The sequence below is a fragment of the Ostrea edulis genome, chromosome 9 (assembly GCF_947568905.1).
Source record: "Ostrea edulis chromosome 9, xbOstEdul1.1, whole genome shotgun sequence".
Taxonomy (NCBI): Eukaryota; Metazoa; Mollusca; class Bivalvia; order Ostreida; family Ostreidae; genus Ostrea; species Ostrea edulis.
In genome coordinates, this window is record NC_079172.1 from 54,845,341 (window position 1) to 54,867,050 (window position 21,710).

Consider the following 21,710-nt stretch of genomic DNA (forward strand, 5'->3'; position numbering starts at 1 on the left):
GCTCTGATGTCTATCAATAGACTATCTTGATTAAGCTCTGATGTCTATAATAGACTATCTTGATTAAGCTCTGATGTCTATAATAGACTATCTTGATTAAGCTCTGATGTCTATCAATAGACTATCTTGATTAAGCTCTGATGTCTATAATAGACTATCTTGATTAAGCTCTGATGTCTATAATAGACTATCTTGATTAAGCTCTGATGTCTATAATAGACTATCTTGATTAAGCTCTGATGTCTATAATAGACTATCTTGATTAAGCTGTCTATCACCTGGGTAGGTGTGTTTTCTGCAGCCACACTTGCGGAACACATATCTACTTTGACATTCTCGAACACAGGCATGGTGACTATAGGTCACGTGATGTTGTAGGGGTGATACAAAACTTTCACCGTCGATCTCCACACACTGACCGTCAGCGAAGGCCGAGTACGGGGCAGGTAGAAGGATGTCCTGTAACAACACCAGGAATAAAGGTAATCTATATTGCATGCCAATACACTGTTTCCGAGACATCAACTCATGGAAGTACGTTCAGTATTCTGTTGAACGCTTGGGTTGGGTGCAAGATGTATACATATATTATAGACTGGATATGTAAAAGTTATGAAAGCGTAAAGTTTGTTTATATCAGCAACTGACCATATCAAGAATAATTTGCTTGAACTAGGCCATCAAATCAGATATGAAATTATTATTTATTTCCTCTTCTGCACGAGTGCTACTTTTATCAAAGAAAGATGGTGATTATCGATTTTTGTTTGAACTATTTCATAATTAAATACTCATAAACGTACTAAAATTGTGTGTCCCTGCAGTTCGGGTGGTTGGGATACGTCTGGCAATCACCCTTTAGGCAATATATGAATTTAAGGCAGCGATAAGCATTTGTTCCCACCACGTGTGGACGAAAATATGTTTTGCATCTCGCTGTGTGTAAGAGTTCAACAAAGTGAAGTAACTATTAGGTAACTCGTAAATTGCGTATTACGTTTCTTCAGTTGTTCCAGTCACGTGACTGTACTGTAGTGTAACTTTATGTCTGTCAAAGACAGTTACAGACAAAACAAGAATCAGTATCAATTGCAGCTGTTGCAGAACCGTCCACGTATGTACATGTACACTTTATATTAGAAAATACTCTCCGAGTCAATAGCAGTTTTCTTATTTGTGTGGCCTACATCATGTCTTTAAAGATCAATAGTATAAATGTACAAGATAAAGAAATTCAACATTACGTGTCATATTTTAAAACTTGACAACGACAAAGTCCCAGTATTACAGACTTACTTGTTTGTATCCGATCGCCACATCTGTAACCGTCCCAGAGCTGACGAGGAAACTGTCTCCCTCCATATTCGGTTCCTCACCTTTATCATGGATTGCAACCTAGATAACAAAGTGAGATAAATGCTGCCATATTTGAAAAGACAATACCTATTACAATTTACACATAGAATTATAAATACATACGCTCATCCCAATAGCCATGTTTTCTGTTGGCATGAAGTTATCTTGATCAATGTACACCAACACAGACAAGCCAGCCGATTTTCCAGGATAAGTACTAGTCAGAGGCAAACCTTCGTCATTTATCATAAAACAAAGCCCCATGTCTGTCATCTTGGTTACCAAGAGATTGGAGCACTTGACCACTTCTCCACTGAAACTGCATGACAGTAGAGTTTCGTCAAGTCCAAATCCAACTGTCGTCAACCAATTGTCTTTTCCATTCTCGAGTAAAAAGTGATTTTCCGGGTCACTAAAGTTTAGCTCTCCTCCAGGGAATATGGCACTAATTTTGCTAACGTATGACAAATATCTCAGTAGGGCGTAGTTGTTTCGGATTTTAGCGAAGTTGTACATTGATGTAGGACAGACAGTGACTGAAGGAAACTGCAGCTTCCCCTTCTGTTTGACGCTCACGACAGTCACAGTATTCAAGTCGGAGTAGTTTAAAAACAGCAGAGTGGTCACCAGAAGGAAGGTCATACATATTGTAGCTGTTAATACGGCCCAGAAAACGCTGTAAAACAATGTAATGCAGGAGTATCAAGACTGGGCACACATGTTGACATCCATCTTATTTTTATCAGAAAATACAATGTCAACCAAAGGGTAATATTCAACATATTGGTTACAGAAAACACGATTGATGAAGAGCAATATACATTAGTATTTTGATTTTAAGAGACTTGTTGAATTGTTGATTACTGTCGTATAAAAGATAACAATTTTGTCATAATTTTTATTTCTAGTATTCCCTATGCCATAAAGCAAACCTTTGAATTCAAACTTTTTTTTTACCAAGAAGCCTGTGATCTTTGTGCTGTTATGTGTAGTACTCCGTGTAACGTAGCGGTCGTCCTATAGTCACGCCATATTGTGCGGAAAGATCGAACGGTCTTTGAAACGTCGGAATTCATTATCTGTACAGAAATTTAGCATACAGAATAAAACAAAGTGTACAAGATATGTTATTAGATTTCTAACCTGTTGGTATGTACATTCTCTGTATGGTGTTTTGAAAACACGCTAGCTAGACTCACTCGCTGACGTGTAAATGTAGTGTGATGTGTGTTCCTACCGGAAACATTCAAAACCTTTTCCGACATGATTATCGTCAAGTTATAACCGTTACAATTCTAAATCTAATTCAACTGAAGCAAAATACTGTAGAAAGTAACCCTCCTATAAAATACATGTCAGCATACTCCCAATTACTTCAAAATATACTTTAGTTTATTTTGAAATAAAAGTAATTCCATAACAGCATTTTCTCTTTTTCTGAGCATTAAAATGTGGGTTAATTTGAAATTCAATATACTTTAGAAGTACATGTTTATTTGTACCACTGTGTCATATATGATACTCAATTTGAACTTAATTGGTTTATAGAATAGTGATTCAAAGAAGTAACGATTCACTATCTACACGTACATGCATTGTACACTACACGTAACTGATAAGCCATTTACCGTCCGTCCAGATCTAGTGTTTTTGTTACTCGTTCTCAGTGTTTAATGTTTTCAGTTGTTTGCCGTTTGGATTATTCAAATTAACTTGAGCAGCGACAGTCAACAGGCGTCAATTAAGGTTGAGAGTGTCGATTTCAGTCTTGTCGAAGTAACACTTTTCCAGCTGAGCAGTATCAACTAGTAAAGCTCTGATATTCCGAAGTCTTCAAACATCTCCCTGCCCCCTCCTGCAATGTACTAGTACAGTATCTACAGCAGAGCAAAATTCAATTACTGTCAATGACCTTGACCCATGATCGTCTTCTCAAAGTCATCGATCTCTACAACATATTTGTACATATTCAGAACAATCTTTTGTAAGCATTTTCTACAAAATCTTCCTAAGATTAAGATAAAAGCGATATCATGATCGTTCTTTTATCTGAGCAAGTACATTGTTTTGTGGCATAAGGGTTCACATTCCATGTAAACAGTACAAGTACATTGTTTTGTGGCATAAGGGTTCACATTCCACGTAAAAATTGAATTGATCAAGAGAGAGGACTCCACTCAGTTGTCATATACACTGCTTTAAGCGACATTTCGTGTATAGTGTGCCTCTGGTACAGTTATTGGAAATCAAAAACCTGTCTCCAAGACACCACTTCTAGTAGATTTAGAGGCATTTGTTGCCACTTCTTCCAAACAGAGCATCTGGTAAAGTCAGCAACATTTTGCAATTTTCCCCTGAGATTATTTCTGCTCAAGTCAGCAGTAGATAGTGGTATTTCTTTAAAATACTGCTTTTCATAAAATCAATGTCGTTTATCTACATATTTCTAAGGCTGCCTATGGTACTTTTTTAAAAGTAATCTGTAAGCACTGCAGCTGATTAAGCATCACTCTACATTTCTCCCAAATATTGTGTCTGGTAAAGATAGTGAAATTAAGCGACAGTTCTCCCCAACACTGTGTCTGATAGCCAGTGACATTTAGCGACAGTTCTCCCCAACACTGTGTCTGATAGTCAGTGATAATTAGCGACAGTTCTCCTCAACACCGTGTCTGATAGTCAGTGACATTTAGCGACAGTTCTCCCCAACACTGTGTCTGATAGTCAGTGACATTTAGCGACAGTTCTCCTCAACACTGTCTTTAATAGTCAGTGACATTTAGCGACAGTTCTCCCCAACACTGTGTCTGATAGTCAGTGGTATTTAGCGACAGTTCTCCCCAACACTGTGTCTGATAGTCATTGATATTTAGCGACAGTTCTCCCCAACACTGTGTCTGATAGTCAGTAACATTTAGCGTCAGTTCTCCCCAATACTGTGTCTGATAGTCAGTGACATTTAGCGACAGTTCTCCCCAACACTGTGTCTGATAGTCAGTGACATTTAGCGACAGTTCTCCCCAACACTGTGTCTAATAGTCAGTGACATTTAGCGACAGTTCTCCCCAACATTGTGTCTGATAGTCAGTGACATTTAGCGACAATTCTCCCCAATACTGTGTCTGATAGTCAGTGACATTTAGCGACAGTTCTCCCCAACACTGTGTCTGATAGTCAGTGACATTTAGCGACAGTTCTCCCCAACACTGTGTCTGATAGTCAGTGACATTTAGCGACAGTTCTCCTCAGCACTGTGTCTGATAGTCAGTGACATTTAGCGATAGTTCTCCTCAACACTGTGTCTGATAGTCAGTGATATTTAGCGACAGTTCTTCCCAACACTGAGTCTGATAATCATTGATATCTAGCGACAGTTCTCACAAACAATGTGTCTGATAGTCAGTGACATTTAGCGACAGTTCTCCCCTATACTGTGTCTGATAGTCAGTGGCATGTAGCGACAGTTCTCCCCAACACTGTGTCTGATAGTCAGTGACATAGGAACAGTCTTACAGAGGAGTGTATAGGAACAGTCTTACAGAGTGGTGTATAGGAACAGTCTTACAGAGAGGTGTATAGGAACAGTCTTACAGAGAGGTGTATAGGAACAGTCTTACAGATGGGTGTATAGGAACAGTCTTACAGAGTGGTGTATAGGAACAGTCTTACAGAGGAGTGCATAGGAACAGTCTTAGAGAGGGGTGTATAGGAACAGTCTTACAGAGGGGTGTATAGGAACAGTATTACAGAGGGGTGTATAGGAATAGTCTTACAGAGAGGTGTATAGGAACAGTCTTACAGAGTGGTGTATAGGAACAGTCTTACAGAGGGGTGTATAGGAACAGTCTTACAGAGGAGTGTATAGGAACAGTCTCACAGAGAGGTGTATAGGAACAGTCTTACAGAGAGGTGTATAGGAACAGTCTTACAGATGGGTGTATAGGAACAGTATTACAGAGTGGTGTATAGGAACAGTATTAGAGTGGTGTATAGTAATAGTATTACAGAGGGGTGTATAGGAACAGTACTACAGAGTGTTGTATAGGAACAGTCTTACAGAGGGGTGTATAGGAACAGTATTACAGAGTGGTGTATAAGAAAAGTATTACAGAGTGGTGTATAGGAACAGTATTACAGAGTGGTGTATAAGAACAGTATTACAGAGTGGTGTATAGGAACAGTATTACAGAGTGGTGTATAGGAACAGTATTAGAGTGGTGTATAGGAATAGTATTACAGAGGGGTGTATAGGAACAGTATTACAGAGTGTTGTATAGGAACAGTATTACAGAGGGGTGTATAGGAACAGTATTACAGAAAGGTGTATAGGAACAGTATTACAGAGTGGTGTATAGGAACAGTATTACAGAGTGGTGTATAGGAACAGTATTACAGAGTGGTGTATAGGAACAGTATTACAGAGGGGTGTATAGGAACAGTATTACAGAGGGGTGTATAGGAACAGTATTAGAGTGGTGTATAGGAATAGTATTACAGAGGGGTGTATAGGAACAGTATTACAGAGTGTTGTATAGGAACAGTCTTACAGAGGGGTGTATAGGAACAGTATTACAGAGTGGTGTATAGGAACAGTATTACAGAGTGGTGTATAGGAACAGTATTACAGAGTGGTGTATAGGAACAGTATTACAGAGTGGTGTATAGGAACAGTATTACAGAGGGGTGTATAGGAACAGTATTACAGAGTGGTGTATAGGAATAGTATTACAGAGGGGTGTATAGGAACAGTATTACAGAGTGTTGTATAGGAACAGTCTTACAGAGGGGTGTATAGGAACAGTATTACAGAGTGGTGTATAGGAAAAGTATTACAGAGGGGTGTATAGGAACAGTATTAGAGTGGTGTATAGGAATAGTATTACAGAGGGGTGTATAGGAACAGTCTTACGGAGGGGTGTATAGGAACAGTTAAACATTACATCTCAAGTACAGGAGTAAATTTGGTAAATTTATCCTCATGGAGCTTGAATCCATTTTTACATCATCTGCACTTCTAATTATGTGCAATATTTTATGAGTTCAATGTAAGACGGAACACATTTTTATTCAACCAGTCGGGGGAATATGTTGGTGACTGTCTTATCAGAGGACGGGTTACGCAAGCTAACTCACACCTCTGTCAACGTTTTTACACATTTTCATGATAAATATAAAATTTTGCAGTTTCTTTTTCGGCGCAAAATTAAAGTATTCAATTGATGGAAACTGTAGTTGTTTTCACTCAATACAACCAAGTGATTTCCTTTTATTTCATCCTTAAACTTTGGACATATTGTGACTAATTTCACGCTCAATTCCATACTAACGTTTTGTGAAAGTGTAACCCTACAACTGAGATCCTCAGTTATAATTCCTACGCTCTTGATAAATAAAATAAAAATGAATAAATTACGATGAAAATTAAAAAAAATCCAATAAATGCATATACGTGATAACACAGAATAAAGATGTAAGGAGGAAATTGTCTGTTGGGTAACGGAAAAGTTGAATGGACTCAACGCAACTACACATGTACATCCCTTGCTATATGTGATGTCTCTACTAAACTTAATTCAGACAGACCAAACAATCACCCTGCACGAAATATCAGGTGCAGGACCTTCAAATTTTTGTTTCCTGTCGTAAGCTTAAAGAATGTTACACATTTTTTCACAACACAAATATTTTGTTTGTTTTCACGAATGTGCTCGCTACAATGATTTCTATTGTATGACATATCATTAAATTGTTATGAGATACAGAGGCTATTCTTAAGCCTTCACAGAGTTGCACCCTTTAATGCATCGTCGCTAATCACGGTTACTGAATCCGGTAGTACCTACCTTACCTCAAACCATGACTGCATGATCAGCGAAACACTCGATTTTCATGAATATTTATGAAATGACGCAATACTTCTTTCTTTTTTTTTTACTAATCATAGTCACAATAACAGATTTCTGATATTCTAATCATCATCGGAAACCCACGGTCGGTCGCTCTCCGTTTACCTCCCGTGGGGCACAACGCCGATATTTTCGCATAACTAATTAAAATGCATGACCGTACGTGACCTATCGAGGACCAATGGGAATCGCCGTAAGTATTCCAGGAACTCAAAGTGTCAGCTGTAATGGCGGTGCCCATGAAAGTGTGTGTGTTTTGTTGTGCCACTATCAAAGATATATAGATGAAAACTCCAGATTTGGCACCCAAAATGGCTGATTATTTTGGGTAATACTTCATTTTCACATGTGCCCCCCCCCCTTCGGAAATCCTGGATCCTCCTCTGGTATGTTTATCATCATCACTGCTTCACGGCATGTAGTGAATAAAATCAGTCGTGCATGATACAATTTAAAGATTAGATGCAAATTTGAATTAAAACATAGTCTTACAATCCCATTTACATGTCATTTTGTAATTATCGTAGGTGAGACATCAATTGTGTTTACACGAGAGAGGTATGTAAAGAACGTTACGATTACTGGATCAAACTGTGCCGACAACACAAATGGAACAAATTAAGGCAGTACTTTTAAATACGCAAGTAAGTTAAACATACCTATATAAACCGATGAAATACCAAGTCCGTTAAAAAACACATTGTTTCCGTATGATGGATAAAAGTGGCGAGACTACGAGTGCTAAACATGTAGACCTGTACATAGACTCGTACGCAGTAGTAAATGCTTGGTAACAGGCTATTCCTTCCCTGTCCTTATAGACACAAATACACTCTCCGCTTCAATAATGCAGATAAAGCGTCTTGTAACTTGTCCAACTTAAACGTAGTCAAAATCTTCGCTTCGAAAGCATGTTTTTTTCTATGCTCCCGAGGACTGGAAATAAGGGGTTTTTTTCCATTGGTTAAGTATCGCAATAAGGAATGGTAAAGCAACCAATCGCATATAGAAGCCGAGACACACCTTCCAGCAAAAATACTGGCGTTTTGTCCCACGGCAGGTAAACAGAGAGCGACCGATCGTGGGTTTCCGACGATGTATTTTAATGTCTGCGCCCACAAATAAAACGTGCAGTATTTGTTTACAAGTAATAATGGATAAAAAAGGCTACAGATCTCTGTTTACAGAAGCAAGTAAAGTTTTTGAGTATTCATTAAATGAATTTCGCATTACCAGTAGTGGTTACGCTTGTAAATTCTGTGTTAATAAACTTAATCGTATTCTCAAACTTGATGAGGAAATTCGAGGTAAAGTGGATGTGTTGAAATAGGAAAGACTAGAGTTTCAAAAGTATGTGATTCAGTAGTAAATATGATGATGAAAAAGTTAAGATAACGAACAGTGATCAATCTCATAACACCTATAAAGAATACAAAATTAAAGAGTAGGACAAACACGGACCCCTGGAAACACCAGAGATCAGGTGTATATGAGGAGTGAGAATTTCCTGTTGATCGGCCACATCCTCTGTGAGCCCTATACATCCATCAAGTAAGCGGAGTAACCCGTTGTAAAAAAATGTTTAAGTATAAAAAGAACGGCCTAACATTAATACATGGTCGTAGAGCATCCTCTAGCGTACCTAATCACTGGAGACACATAAACTGATATGTAGGTAATGATGGAATATTGCTACACAAATATGGGAAGTGGACGATGGAGAAGCTTTGTCGTTAACGTCTATGCATGGAAGAAATGAATTCTTCTCTAGACACTGTGGAGACACAACAGAACTCATTAAATCGAATCAATAAATAACAAGAAAAACAGATAAATTCATGTTAATCTTCTTTAGAAACAATGTAAACTCAAACTTAAATCCCTTTTGATCACAATAGGAACAGAGGTTTACAGTGCTGCATAGGGATACAGTTGCATTCAGTCGATTTGATAACACATTCTCCTCCAATCCGATTGGTTAACATTAAAGTCAAGGAAACAACAGGTAGTCACATATAAGGTTTAGTATTAATGAGATCAATTCTTTTTAGAAACAAGTCACGTATCAAAGTGAAAGATATCCGCAATCTCAAAATGTATGAATGCTTAATTGGGTTTTCTTATCTTCCACACAGGGGGAGGGATCAGGATCCAGTCTAGCCGGACGGAAAACTTTCTTAACCAGGATGATAATGGTGAGAAATAAAACTTCTATCAACTCCGACAGCGTCAGGACGCTAGCTCCCAGGAAGATACCCATCTGTCCCCCGATTGATGCTGAAACGAAAATGATGATTAGACTATGCCAGTTTTGTTTGTAATCGACTTGTACGAAAATAACGTTACACTGTCTCTAAATCGAAACAAATTCTATTCATCTCTTGTATTGGACATAAAATGTTGAACAACAAATTGCATATATAATATTTATATAGTCTTGATACATGTAAGCCTGCACACAATGTTTTACCGACTATTCGAATTAAAAAATTAGTTGAACGTAGGTGGTATCGAGGAATTTTCGAATATTCGTTGACATTCCTGATATATAGAGTTTATGTATGCCGTCTAAAATGATGTACCTACAGGGAAGGCACAATCATATAAGGGCTTCATTTGCCCGCAAAAATTGGTCGTAATGTCTTTATTGTGTCGCCTGCGTTACACGCAGTGGCGACATATAGGGATCACTATCCGTCGTCCTGCGGCGTCGTCTGGCGTCGTCGTCGTCACAAAAAATTTCTGTCACAGTTTTCTCAAGAACCACATGGGGCAACTCCCTGATATTTGGCACAGAGCATCAGTGTGGCCAACTGTATTGTGTAAGACATTTTTGAATCTGTCGCTTATCAACTTCCTGTTTGCCGGGACTTAGAATTTTTTACAGCAAAAAAATTTCTGTCACACTTTTCTCAAGAACCACATGGGGCAACTCCCTGATATTTGGCACAGAGCATCAGTGTGGCCAACTGTATTGTGTAAGACATTTTCGAATCTGTCGCTTATCAACTTCCTGTTTGCCGGGACTTAGAATTTTTTACAGCAAAAAAATTTCTGTCACACTTTTCTTAAGAACCACATGGGACAACTCCCTGATATTTGGCACAGAGCATCAGTGTGGCCAACTGTATTGTGTAAGACATTTTCGAATCTGTCGCTTATCAACTTCCTGTTTGCCGGGACTTAGAATTACTTTTTCAACATTATACGTGATATATTACATATAGAATGAACTAGCAGGCGACACATGTCTTCCGGGGAAGACTTAATACTGCGTTTGAGAATCAATTGTTTTGTACAAGAATTTACATCCAACTCAGTTGCATTTTGTTATTCTTAATTTGATCAGAATTTGTAACATCACAAAGATAACTTCCTTTACAGTATACATTGTACCTTGCATTGTACATTAGTCTTTCCAGCTCACTTAATCACGTGATACAAGAAATGTATTTGTCCTAAGTACTCTCTATATGTTCAGAGAGAAACGTTCACAAAAGTTGACAATTTAAGGACTTTCAATGTCATGCTTACCCAAAATGTTGTAAATATTAGAGACATAATAGAAATTGAATTGAAATAATCACCATTAAAATCAATAACGTTAACATGATGATAAATTGTTCTTTAGCTTGAAATAACAGGACTAGAAAATGCACTCCCCACTCCAGTGGTATCCACCAACTACAACGATGACTCATTGTGGTATGTAGTAACACTGGTTATACAATGATGACGCCTCGTCAACCATTGATGGTATGTAGTAAAGCTGATTACACAGTGATGAATCCAAATGTATTATACAGGTGAGAGGAGAAAATTTGTGGCAATCGAACCCGGGACCCCTGCATTACAAGTCAGATACTCTAACCATTGAGCTACCCAGGTCGATATCCACGGTTCGTATAGTCCCAACTACAGTAGTTAGGGCTATACGAACCGTGGATATCGGCCTGAGTAACTACATTCCTCCCTCCTTATTAACTTGTCTTCGCCCTTGAAGACACACACAACCCAATTTTTTTATCCCTAGCAGGACTTTCATCTGCAAATCCAAGAATGGGTAATGGTACCAAATGTAGTATTTAGGAAAGAAGAAAATCTATGGCTGGACCGGGAATCGAACCCGGGATCCCTGCATTACTAGTCAGGTGCTCTAACCAATTGGCTATTCAGACTGATATCCATGGTCCGTATACCCCTAACAACTACATTCCTCCCTCCTTAATTTAAGTAAGTTTTATAAACTTTTGAAAAAACACAATCAATAAAATGATGAATACCCAAAACCAAATCAACCTCACTTCATCACATTTTTCCTTAAAGTACGTATGTATATCATTAGCTTCCTCCTCAGACCATAATATTAACGATTCTCTGTTTACACTAATGTATAGTTAAATTCACAGATTCAATAAGATATCAATAATGTATGATCTTATAGTGACACTATATTGATTACGTACACAGAATGTTGATATAGGTGATCTTCTGGGTCTTCTCTATTCGGTTGTACACTAGGCTCTCATAATACAGCCTCACTTCCATCACATTTTTTCTAAAAATAAGTATGTATAGTGTATATACAGCTTTTCATTGGAATTTGATTTTTTAAAAATCAAATGAATGAAACAAAGAGTGATATCGAGTTGTTATCAATCTCATAAATTCTATAAAGAATACAAAATCGAGAACGGGACCAACATGGACCCCTGGAAACACCAGCGTCTAGGAGTAGGCATCCTAAGTTGATCTGTCATACACGTCGTGAGCCCTCTGTCTTAATTCATAATCAAAGTCAGTGTGAAATAATTACTTAACAATTGATATGAAACACGTAAGAGAGCATTCGATCTATCAACAGGCTCTATTTGCAAATAAGATCATTATAACGAAATGCTGATTTTAAACCAGTGTTATCAAACTTAACTTCCTTTGATATATTTGAGAAATACATGTAGTAACTTTCTAGTAAATTATATTATCTCAATAAAGATTAAAGATTGTCGCAAATAAAACACCAGTGGCATCGAAACACCTTAATTCATTGGACAATTGCTACTCAGTGCTCGATGTGTTAACAAAAGTGTTCTGTAGATCTCCGAAACAGGACTGCCAAAAAATAAAGTGTCCTTATTTAAAATTAAGAAGTAAACATACATCTCTTACGTTGAGTTAATAGCAGCTTTTATAGTCCTGTAAAGAATACAACCCCAATTACAGTACCTCAGAAAGTACAGACAAGAAGTTTACCGAATATCAGTGTACCCGAATGTTGCTTTGATCCAATCATCGTAAAGATTGGCCGGGAAATAAGCACTGGATATGCGAGTGTTGTACTCCGTTTTTGAGCAAGGAATTGGACAATCACATTCATATTGGAGTGTTAAGTTTCCATGAAATTCCTCTGAAATAAGAATATAGTATAACTTCATTAACAGAACAGAACTTATTCTGCATTTTATAGAAGTGTTATCGGTGTGTATTGTGATTTACCTGTTCGAACAAGAAATGAATACCAATACACACCGAACGAGCACTTGAATTCCTTATAACTACCGTGTGCTACACATAAATCCTAATATGTAGGTACAACAATGATGGAACGCCTCAAACAAAAGATGTCCTTGTTTATGTCGCACTTCTAACGACGAATTTTGAACAAAGGAACGACAGTACCTACGGAAAGCATTTTACGGATTACTTAGGGATCTAAAAGGTAAACCATTTAGAATCTTGCGTCATATTTTCGTCCATCTGTAAGAATAGCAAACATGCCGCTACACTGAGAAAATAGAATCACCTCTTGCTGGCTTATGGCAGTTATAGTCTCTCTCGATGGAGCATATTGGTTCCCCATCTCCTGCAAACAGAATTGGGATAGGCGATTTAAAAAGATTAATTGACATGAAGTAGCACCGGCTTCATCAAGAAATGATATGGATATTCGTGAACATAAGTGATGGACTTCATGAAAAGGTCTGACAATTGGATGTGAAGTAATTGTAACGTACCTAAGTCGTGGTGATTACGACAGTTACATCTCTGGTATGCAAATCTTTCCTTGCACTCCCGCAGACATCCGCTGTAACTGTACAGTCGATGGTGCTTTAAGGGGGTATGAAACCCAGGGCTCCCCACTTCTACACAGTATTCATTCCCAAAAGCCTTGAACGGACTGGGAAGGAACTTGTACTGTAACATTGTGAAACACATGTTGATAATGGAACAAGACAACCTTTAGTTAAAAGTACATGTTGAACCCAACACTCGAGACCATTTATTTCTGGTAATTCTAAAATAAAAATGTTGATAGACGCTTAACACTTCGCTTAAAATCATGATAACGATCAAAGGCAATATACTGTCAACAGTATACAATATACTGTTAAAGGTACACAATACACCATCAACAGTACACAATACACCGTCAACTGTATACAAGACACCATCAACAGTATACAATACACCGTCAACAGTATACAATACACCGTAAACGTCAACATTATACAATACACCGTCAACAGTATACAATATACCGTCAACTGTATACAATACACCGTCAACAGTATACAATACACCGTCAACAGTATACAATACACCGTCAACAGTATACAATACACCGCCAACTGTATACAATACACCGTCAACGTCAACATTATACAATACACCGTCAACAGTATACAATACATCGTCAACTGTATACAATACACCGTCAACAGTATATAATACACCGTCAACAGTATACAATACACCGTCAACTGTATACAATACACCGTCAACAGTATACAATACACCGTCAACAGTATACAATACACCGTCAACTTTATACAATACATCGTCAACATTATACAATACACGGTGAACTGTATACAATACACCGTCAACAGTATAAAATACACCGTCAACAGTATACAATACACCGTCAACAGTATACAATACACCGTCAACTGTATACAAGACACCGTCAACTGTATACGATACACCGTCAACATTATACAATACACCGTTAACTGTATACAAGACACCGTCAACTGTATACAATACACCGTCAACAGTACATAATACACCGTCAACAGTACACAATACACCGTCAACTGTATACAATACACCGTCAACAGTATATAATACACCGTCAACAGTAAAAAAAGACACCGTCAACTGTATACGATACACCGTCAACTGTATACAATACACCGTCAACATTATACAATACACCGTCAACATTATACAATACACCGTCAACAGTACATAATACACCGTCAACTGTATACAATACACCGTCAACATTATACAATACACCGTCAACATTATACAATACACCGTCAACAGTATACAATACACCGTCAACTGTATACAATACACTGTCAACTGTATACAATACACCGTCAACATTATACAATACACCGTCAACAGTACATAATACACCGTCAATTGTATACAATACACCGTCAACAGTATACAATACACCGTCAATTGTATACAATACACCGTCAACAGTATACAATACACCGTGAACTGTATACAATACACCGTCAACAGTACATAATACACCGTCAACAGTAAAAAAGACACCGTCAACTGTATACAATACACCGTCAACTGTATACAATACACCGTCAACAGTACATAATACACCGTCAACAGTAAAAAAAAGACACCGTCAACTGTATACGATACACCGTCAACTGTATACAATACACCGTCAACATTATACAATACACCGTCAACATTATACAATACACCGTCAACAGTACATAATACACCGTCAACTGTATACAATACACCGTCAACATTATACAATACACCGTCAACATTATACAATACACCGTCAACAGTATACAATACACCGTCAACTGTATACAATACACTGTCAACTGTATACAATACACCGTCAACATTATACAATACACCGTCAACAGTACATAATACACCGTCAATTGTATACAATACACCGTCAACAGTATACAATACACCGTCAATTGTATACAATACACCGTCAACAGTATACAATACACCGTGAACTGTATACAATACACCGTCAACAGTACATAATACACCGTCAACAGTAAAAAAGACACCGTCAACTGTATACAATACACCGTCAACTGTATACAATACACCGTCAACATTATACAATACACCGTCAACTGTATACAAGACGCCGTCAACAGTATACATTGTACAATACACCGTCAACAGTATACAATACACCGTCAACAGTACATAATACACCGTCAACAGTATACAATACACCGTCAACTGTATACGATACACCGTCAACTGTATACAATACACCGTCAACATTATATAATACACCGTCAACAGTACATAATACACCGTCAACAGTATACAATAAACCGTCAACAGTACATAATACACCGTCAACAGTATACAATACACTGTCAACTGTATACAATACACCGTCAACTGTATACAATACACCGTCAACAGTATACAATACACCGTCAACAGTATACAATACACTGTCAACTGTATACAATACACCGTCAACATTATACAATACACCGTCAACTGCATACAAGACACCGTCAACTGTATAAAATACACCGTCAACAGTATACAATACACTGTCAACAGTACATAATACACCGTCAACAGTATACAATACACTGTCAACTGTATACAATACACCGTCGACTGTATACAATACACCGTCAACAGTACATAATACACCGTCAACATTATACAATACACCGTCAACTGTATACAAGACACCGTCAGCTGTATACAATACACCGTCAACAGTATACAATACACCGTCAACTGTATACAAGACGCCGTCAACTGTATACAATACACCGTCAACATTATACAATACACCGTCAACTGTATACAATACACCGTCAACTGTATACAATACACCTTTATAGGTACACGATACAACTTCAACGATACATGATACACCATCTGCAATGCACCGTTAATGGTACATAATACATCTGAAACGGTTTGCAATACATCTACGGTAAATAATACACCGTTAACGGTACACAATATACCTAACACGGTGTACAATATTCATTGAATAGTACACAGTACGCCTTCAGTGACAAGCGGAGCATCGTCATCGGTGCAGAATATGCCGCCAATCGTATACCGTCTGCGGAGTACGATACACAATGAAATGTGCTGATATAGCACAAAATGCTGTCAACGGAATAAAAATGATTTTGCCGTAGTAAAATGGGTAATCAAATTGTAATTTATCGTAACAAAATTAGCATATTAAATTCTACATTACCGTATGAACTATGAAGCATATATGACCTCTCTCCAATGATTAAATAATTAACTTTTCTCTATGTTTTGTAAACAATGATTAACATATCTCATTGATTTGTATCAAATGAATAGTTTTTGTCAATGGTTAATATCAAATGATTAGATTTTTTCCAATGGTTTGTTTCATATGAGTAGTTTTTCTTAATGGTTTTTACTTTACCTAACTACAAGGTGGCTAAAGACCCTACGTTTGAAATCATTTGCCCTTCACCTTTAACGTCTGACCTTAAAAATAGGCATCCTCCAAATGGGTATCGTCCAATGAAAAATGTGCGTCCAGTTTACAGTTCGCTTTAACTGTATGCATGGACACAACTGCAAGACTTTCACTGTCATACCATAATATATATTGCATACAGATTTCTACACATTTACAGTTAACCCCTGTCATTTCTACGTATCGACATCACCGCCATACCATAATACGAACTCTATACCTTTACTTTATTAAACACTACTCTGATTCTACGCACAAGTATTCTGAAGTTGATATAAAAAATATGCTTGAGTTCCTCATTGACAATATCTTCGTAGTCTTTGGTGATATTGTATACAGATGGTGTATCATGTATCGTTGAAGTTGTATCGTGTACCTATAAAGGTGTATTGTATACTGTTGACGGTGTATTATGTACTGTTGACGGTGTATTGTATACTGTTGACAGTGTATTGTATACTGTTGACAGTGTATTGTATACTGTTGACGGTGTATTGTATAATGTTGACAGTGTATTGTATACTGTTGACAGTGTATTGTATACTGTTGACGGTGTATTGTATACTGTTGACAGTGTATTGTATACTGTTGACGGTGTATTATGTACTGTTGACGGTGTATTGTATACTGTTGACAGTGTATTGTATACTGTTGACAGTGTATTGTATACAGTTGACGGTGTATTGTATACAGTTGACGGTGTATTGTATACAGTTGACGGTGTATTGTATACAGTTGACGGTGTATTGTATACAGTTGACGGTGTATTATGTACTGTTGACGGTGTATTGTATACAGTTGACGGTGTATTGTATACAGTTGACGGTTTATTGTATACAGTTGACAGTGTATTGTATACAGTTGACGGTATTGTATACAGTTGACAATCTGTTAACTTTCCCATGGGCATGAATTGTGTTCCTTTATTAGTTGACCTATATTTATATTCTTACGAGGCAGAATTTATTCAAAAGTTTCTACATAAGAAGAAACAATCTCTTGTGGTTTTCAACACGACATTTAGATATATCGACGACGTTTTATGTATTAGAAATAATCATTTTCATTCATATGTCGATTCAACATATTTAAGTAAACTCGAAATAAAAGACACCACAGAGTATTCCACATCTGCTTCATACTTATATATTCATTGAGCATAGATTTTAACGGCAAACTAACAACTCAACTTTATGACGAATTGGATGACTTCAGCTTCTCCATCGTCAACTCCCCATATTTATGTAGCAATATTCCATTATCACCTGCATATGATGTTTTGTCTCTCAAGTGATGCAGTACCCAAGAGTTTGTTTTGCTTATGATCGATTTTTAAATACTGACATATAAGCTGATGTTACAGGGGTTTCAACAGTCTCGTCAATTTCTATGGTCGTTATAACGATCGAATTTACCAATACAACGTATCATTGAGTCAAATCCTGTCTGACCTGTTTCATACCAATTCTTAGGTCGTTTATACACAATTAATTTGACTACGAATTACTTCCTTTTATATATTTACATCTGATCAAGATATAGGGTTCACGGCGGGTGTGACCGACCGACAAGGGATGCTTACTCCTCCCAGACAGCTGATCCCAACTCTGGTATGTCCAGGGGTCCGTGTTTACCCTACACTTAGTTTTGATTTCTTAGGAGTTATGAGATGGATTACTGTTGGTTATCTTCCCCTTTTTATACATAAAGATTTCAAAACAGTTAACCTCTTTTACTTCTATCGGCATGTATGTGGTGTATCCCGGCGATACCAGGTATCCAGAGTCCATTATGTTGGGTTCTTCACTGTGATCATGAATTGCCACCTGTAATGTTGAAGCAGACATATTCCCGGTCCATTCTATAATTTGCATATCTGAAAATCTATCAATCATAAACTTTGAAGGAGCTAAAGAATATGAACTTTTGTATACATTAGGAACTAAATGTAGAATTTTTAACATGTTTGAAAATTCGTAATGGTTACTTTTCTCAATCCATCACAATCACCCGGGGAAAACATTTGCCTATCTTATCATAAAAACAGAATACTGTGATGTCTTCTGATATATTTACACTTTTCTGATAAAGCTTTGCTTCATTTGAGTGAAAGGCTCATGTGGACATTTCTGATCAGATTTAGTCCTCTAATTACCTTTAAAAATCTTTTCAAGAACCAAATTGATAATCGAGTGCATTCTTATAGTATAGGATCAAGTTTGTTTAAATCAATTTTATAAATGGCCGCCGGTTGCAAAGTACAGTTGCGGAAAGGGATACTTGAACTGTAATTCTTTGACTTTCTTTTTTTAAGTGGGTTTGTCTACTTCAAAAAGTTATCAGATGATGGTTACAAGATGCATTTTTCAATTGCATTGCAAATACCGTCTGTGTGTACACGTTAAATGAGCCCAAGTTGATTTGCGATAAGATAAATACATGTAGGTCAATTTTTAGAATTTAATTTCGAATATCTCAAGACGACAATCTAGAAGATTAAGATGCAAGTCGAAAGCTATAGGATACAGTATGAAATGTTTATATCATTTTAATAATAATTTTAATACTCGAAATTGGCGTGGGTACCCTGTAATTCTAGTTATAAACCTTCTCCATTTTACAGTACATAGCCAGAATTCCCAGACGTTCGTGGTGTCTATGGTTCAAACAATGACCTTCAGTACGCAGGAGAGCCCATAATGGTGGTTTAAGTTTTACTTTGGAATATACTATACTGTCTAGTGTAAGAAAATTCCTTTAAAATACTTACCCCAAGAACCACAAAATTAGACAATTTATCAAATAATTAACCCAGAATTATACAAATTGTCAAATAATTTTAAAATATGCAAGCATCCGTATGCATTCTAGTGTTAAACCATGAGACCACTATCAGTTTTTAAAACTTATGAAACTAATATCGGTATGAGCAAGTTGACAGAGATCGTCTATTTGTGTACAATCCATGAAGACATCAACATATTTTCGGAATTTTCCTAAACGTACGGCATTTTATTTCTCGCCAACAATGTGAGCCTAGATTCAGCTTTTAATTGACTTCCTACAATCCTAACTTATTTTACCTTGATTCCTGCTCCCATGTTTCTGGCATAAACATAGTCACTTTGATTTATGTGTATGTACATGGTTAATCCAAGAATGCTTCCTACGTAGTGTGTAGTTTTGATTTCTTGCGAATTCAGACCGTTGAAGGAAAAACATTGCCCCCATTCAGTCTTGTATGGACGAAACAACTGACTGCAGTCAAAATACGACTTTTTCTTCCATTTACACGCAATGAACAAATCTTTTATGCTGTAACTGACATCAACCAACCAATCATCTGTACCGTTTTTAAACAAAGGTAAGTATTTTGGATCACTGAAATTCATTTTCGGAAGGAAGGAACCGATGTTGCTTTCTCTCTTCAGGTAATCCATTGTGGCTTCGTCAGGGCTTAACTTGGACATTTTATATGGACTGATGTTGCACAGCGTTACGGCGGGGAAACGCATCTCCGGCGACATTGTTGTGTCCATCGTTGTCAACGTTGGATATGAAAAATATTCTATCTTGAGATCGTACAAGGTTACAGACAACGAAATACCCATAACTATCACCAGAACAAGCCATATCATCCTAAAATACATGAAAAGTTCTATGAGTTCTAAAATAAAATAAAATATGCCATTCAAACGGCAATTAATGTCGAACACATTCAGCAAACTAACGAAGGCATACTCATGATCGTCGATTATTCTACATAATCTCTTTTTTTAATAAACGACTTTCAAACTTTTTGGCAAAAGTTTTACTTCAGACGAAAATGAAATATCCTCTTACCCTCGGATAATAGTTCTTTCCCTTGAGATGTGAGACAGGCCATGGAGAGTTGAAGAGTCTCTAAATCTCAGCCACACCCCCTGAACCGACTCCCGGGGAGATTCACCTGACGCCATGGTCATTCTCTGCAGTGATAAAAATACCAATCTTCTACATCTTCACTTTCGAAAGTAACGTATTTCACTTGATGTGATTTCATTGAATGCACACAATTTCATTTAATGTTTAAAATCGATTAATTGAACACAAACTTTCAATCGCAAGTCATCAATTATTTACTGACTGTCCGGTTCTTCCTTGGTGACCTACACGTGGTTGGATCAGAAAGTGACGATATTGATTAACGCTAAATATGTAATATTGATGTTGTTTCTTTGGTGTTTTACGACTTATTCGAGATTCTTTTTTCTCATTTTTATAGACATCAACAACTTTAGGTATAAATCCAAGTCTGCCAAAGATTTTGTACAGGTGTGTATCTGTATGTGGCATTAGAAGTGAAAGTCACGGGTCTTGTGGATATGACCTCAAAAACTAAGGTCCCGTGTCACGGAAGGCGTTGGCACGATAAAGAACTTCAAAGTGTCTAAATGTACATGAAAATGTTTTCATGGTATTTTTTCGACTCTTGTTGTTATTTTTTGGAATTTCGTTTATTCCATTACATCATGCAATTTGAAAGAACATTATGATTATATATTAAATCTTTCACATCCGATGAATTCACCCATATAGAAACCGCTAATGAAACAATTACGCTTAATTATATCGAAACAAACTACATTAAGGGGTTCAGTTGTAACGCTTCTCATTCTGCGGTAAGAACGTTATATTTAATGTGTGGTCGATTAACAATCCAAAATGTCGTGTCAAAATTTCATAAATTCGTTACATTTCACAAACTCGTCAAATTTTATAAACTCATACACCAAATTTTCAAACACTTACATTACCGGCAGAGCAGTTTCTGGTAAAGCTATATTTCTAAATTGAAAAGTTCTCATTAGACTTTGAATTTATATTACATATACACGGGTGGATAATCATTTGTGAAAATCATTATCGTACTTCAAAGAATGGTT

At 37.0% G+C, this 21,710-nt stretch overlaps 1 protein-coding gene across 1 annotated transcript in view; it reads right to left on the reverse strand.

Annotated features, from left to right (window-relative positions):
- Positions 1–20,744, reverse strand: part of LOC125660052 (uncharacterized) — a 24,215-nt gene extending 3,471 nt beyond the window's left edge. Inside the window, exons 1-12 of the mRNA XM_048891898.2 lie at positions 20,629–20,744; positions 19,869–20,424; positions 18,513–18,611; positions 13,277–13,457; positions 13,066–13,125; positions 12,516–12,669; positions 11,729–11,820; positions 9,369–9,539; positions 2,314–2,446; positions 1,480–2,032; positions 1,297–1,395; positions 279–459 (exon numbers count right to left, since the gene is read on the reverse strand). Of these exons, the coding sequence (XP_048747855.2) occupies positions 279–459; positions 1,297–1,395; positions 1,480–2,032; positions 2,314–2,446; positions 9,369–9,539; positions 11,729–11,820; positions 12,516–12,669; positions 13,066–13,125; positions 13,277–13,457; positions 18,513–18,611; positions 19,869–20,424; positions 20,629–20,744 (2,395 nt within the window). The remainder of the gene's footprint in view (positions 1–278; positions 460–1,296; positions 1,396–1,479; positions 2,033–2,313; positions 2,447–9,368; positions 9,540–11,728; positions 11,821–12,515; positions 12,670–13,065; positions 13,126–13,276; positions 13,458–18,512; positions 18,612–19,868; positions 20,425–20,628) is intronic.
- Between the last annotated feature and the right edge of the window lie 966 nt (positions 20,745–21,710).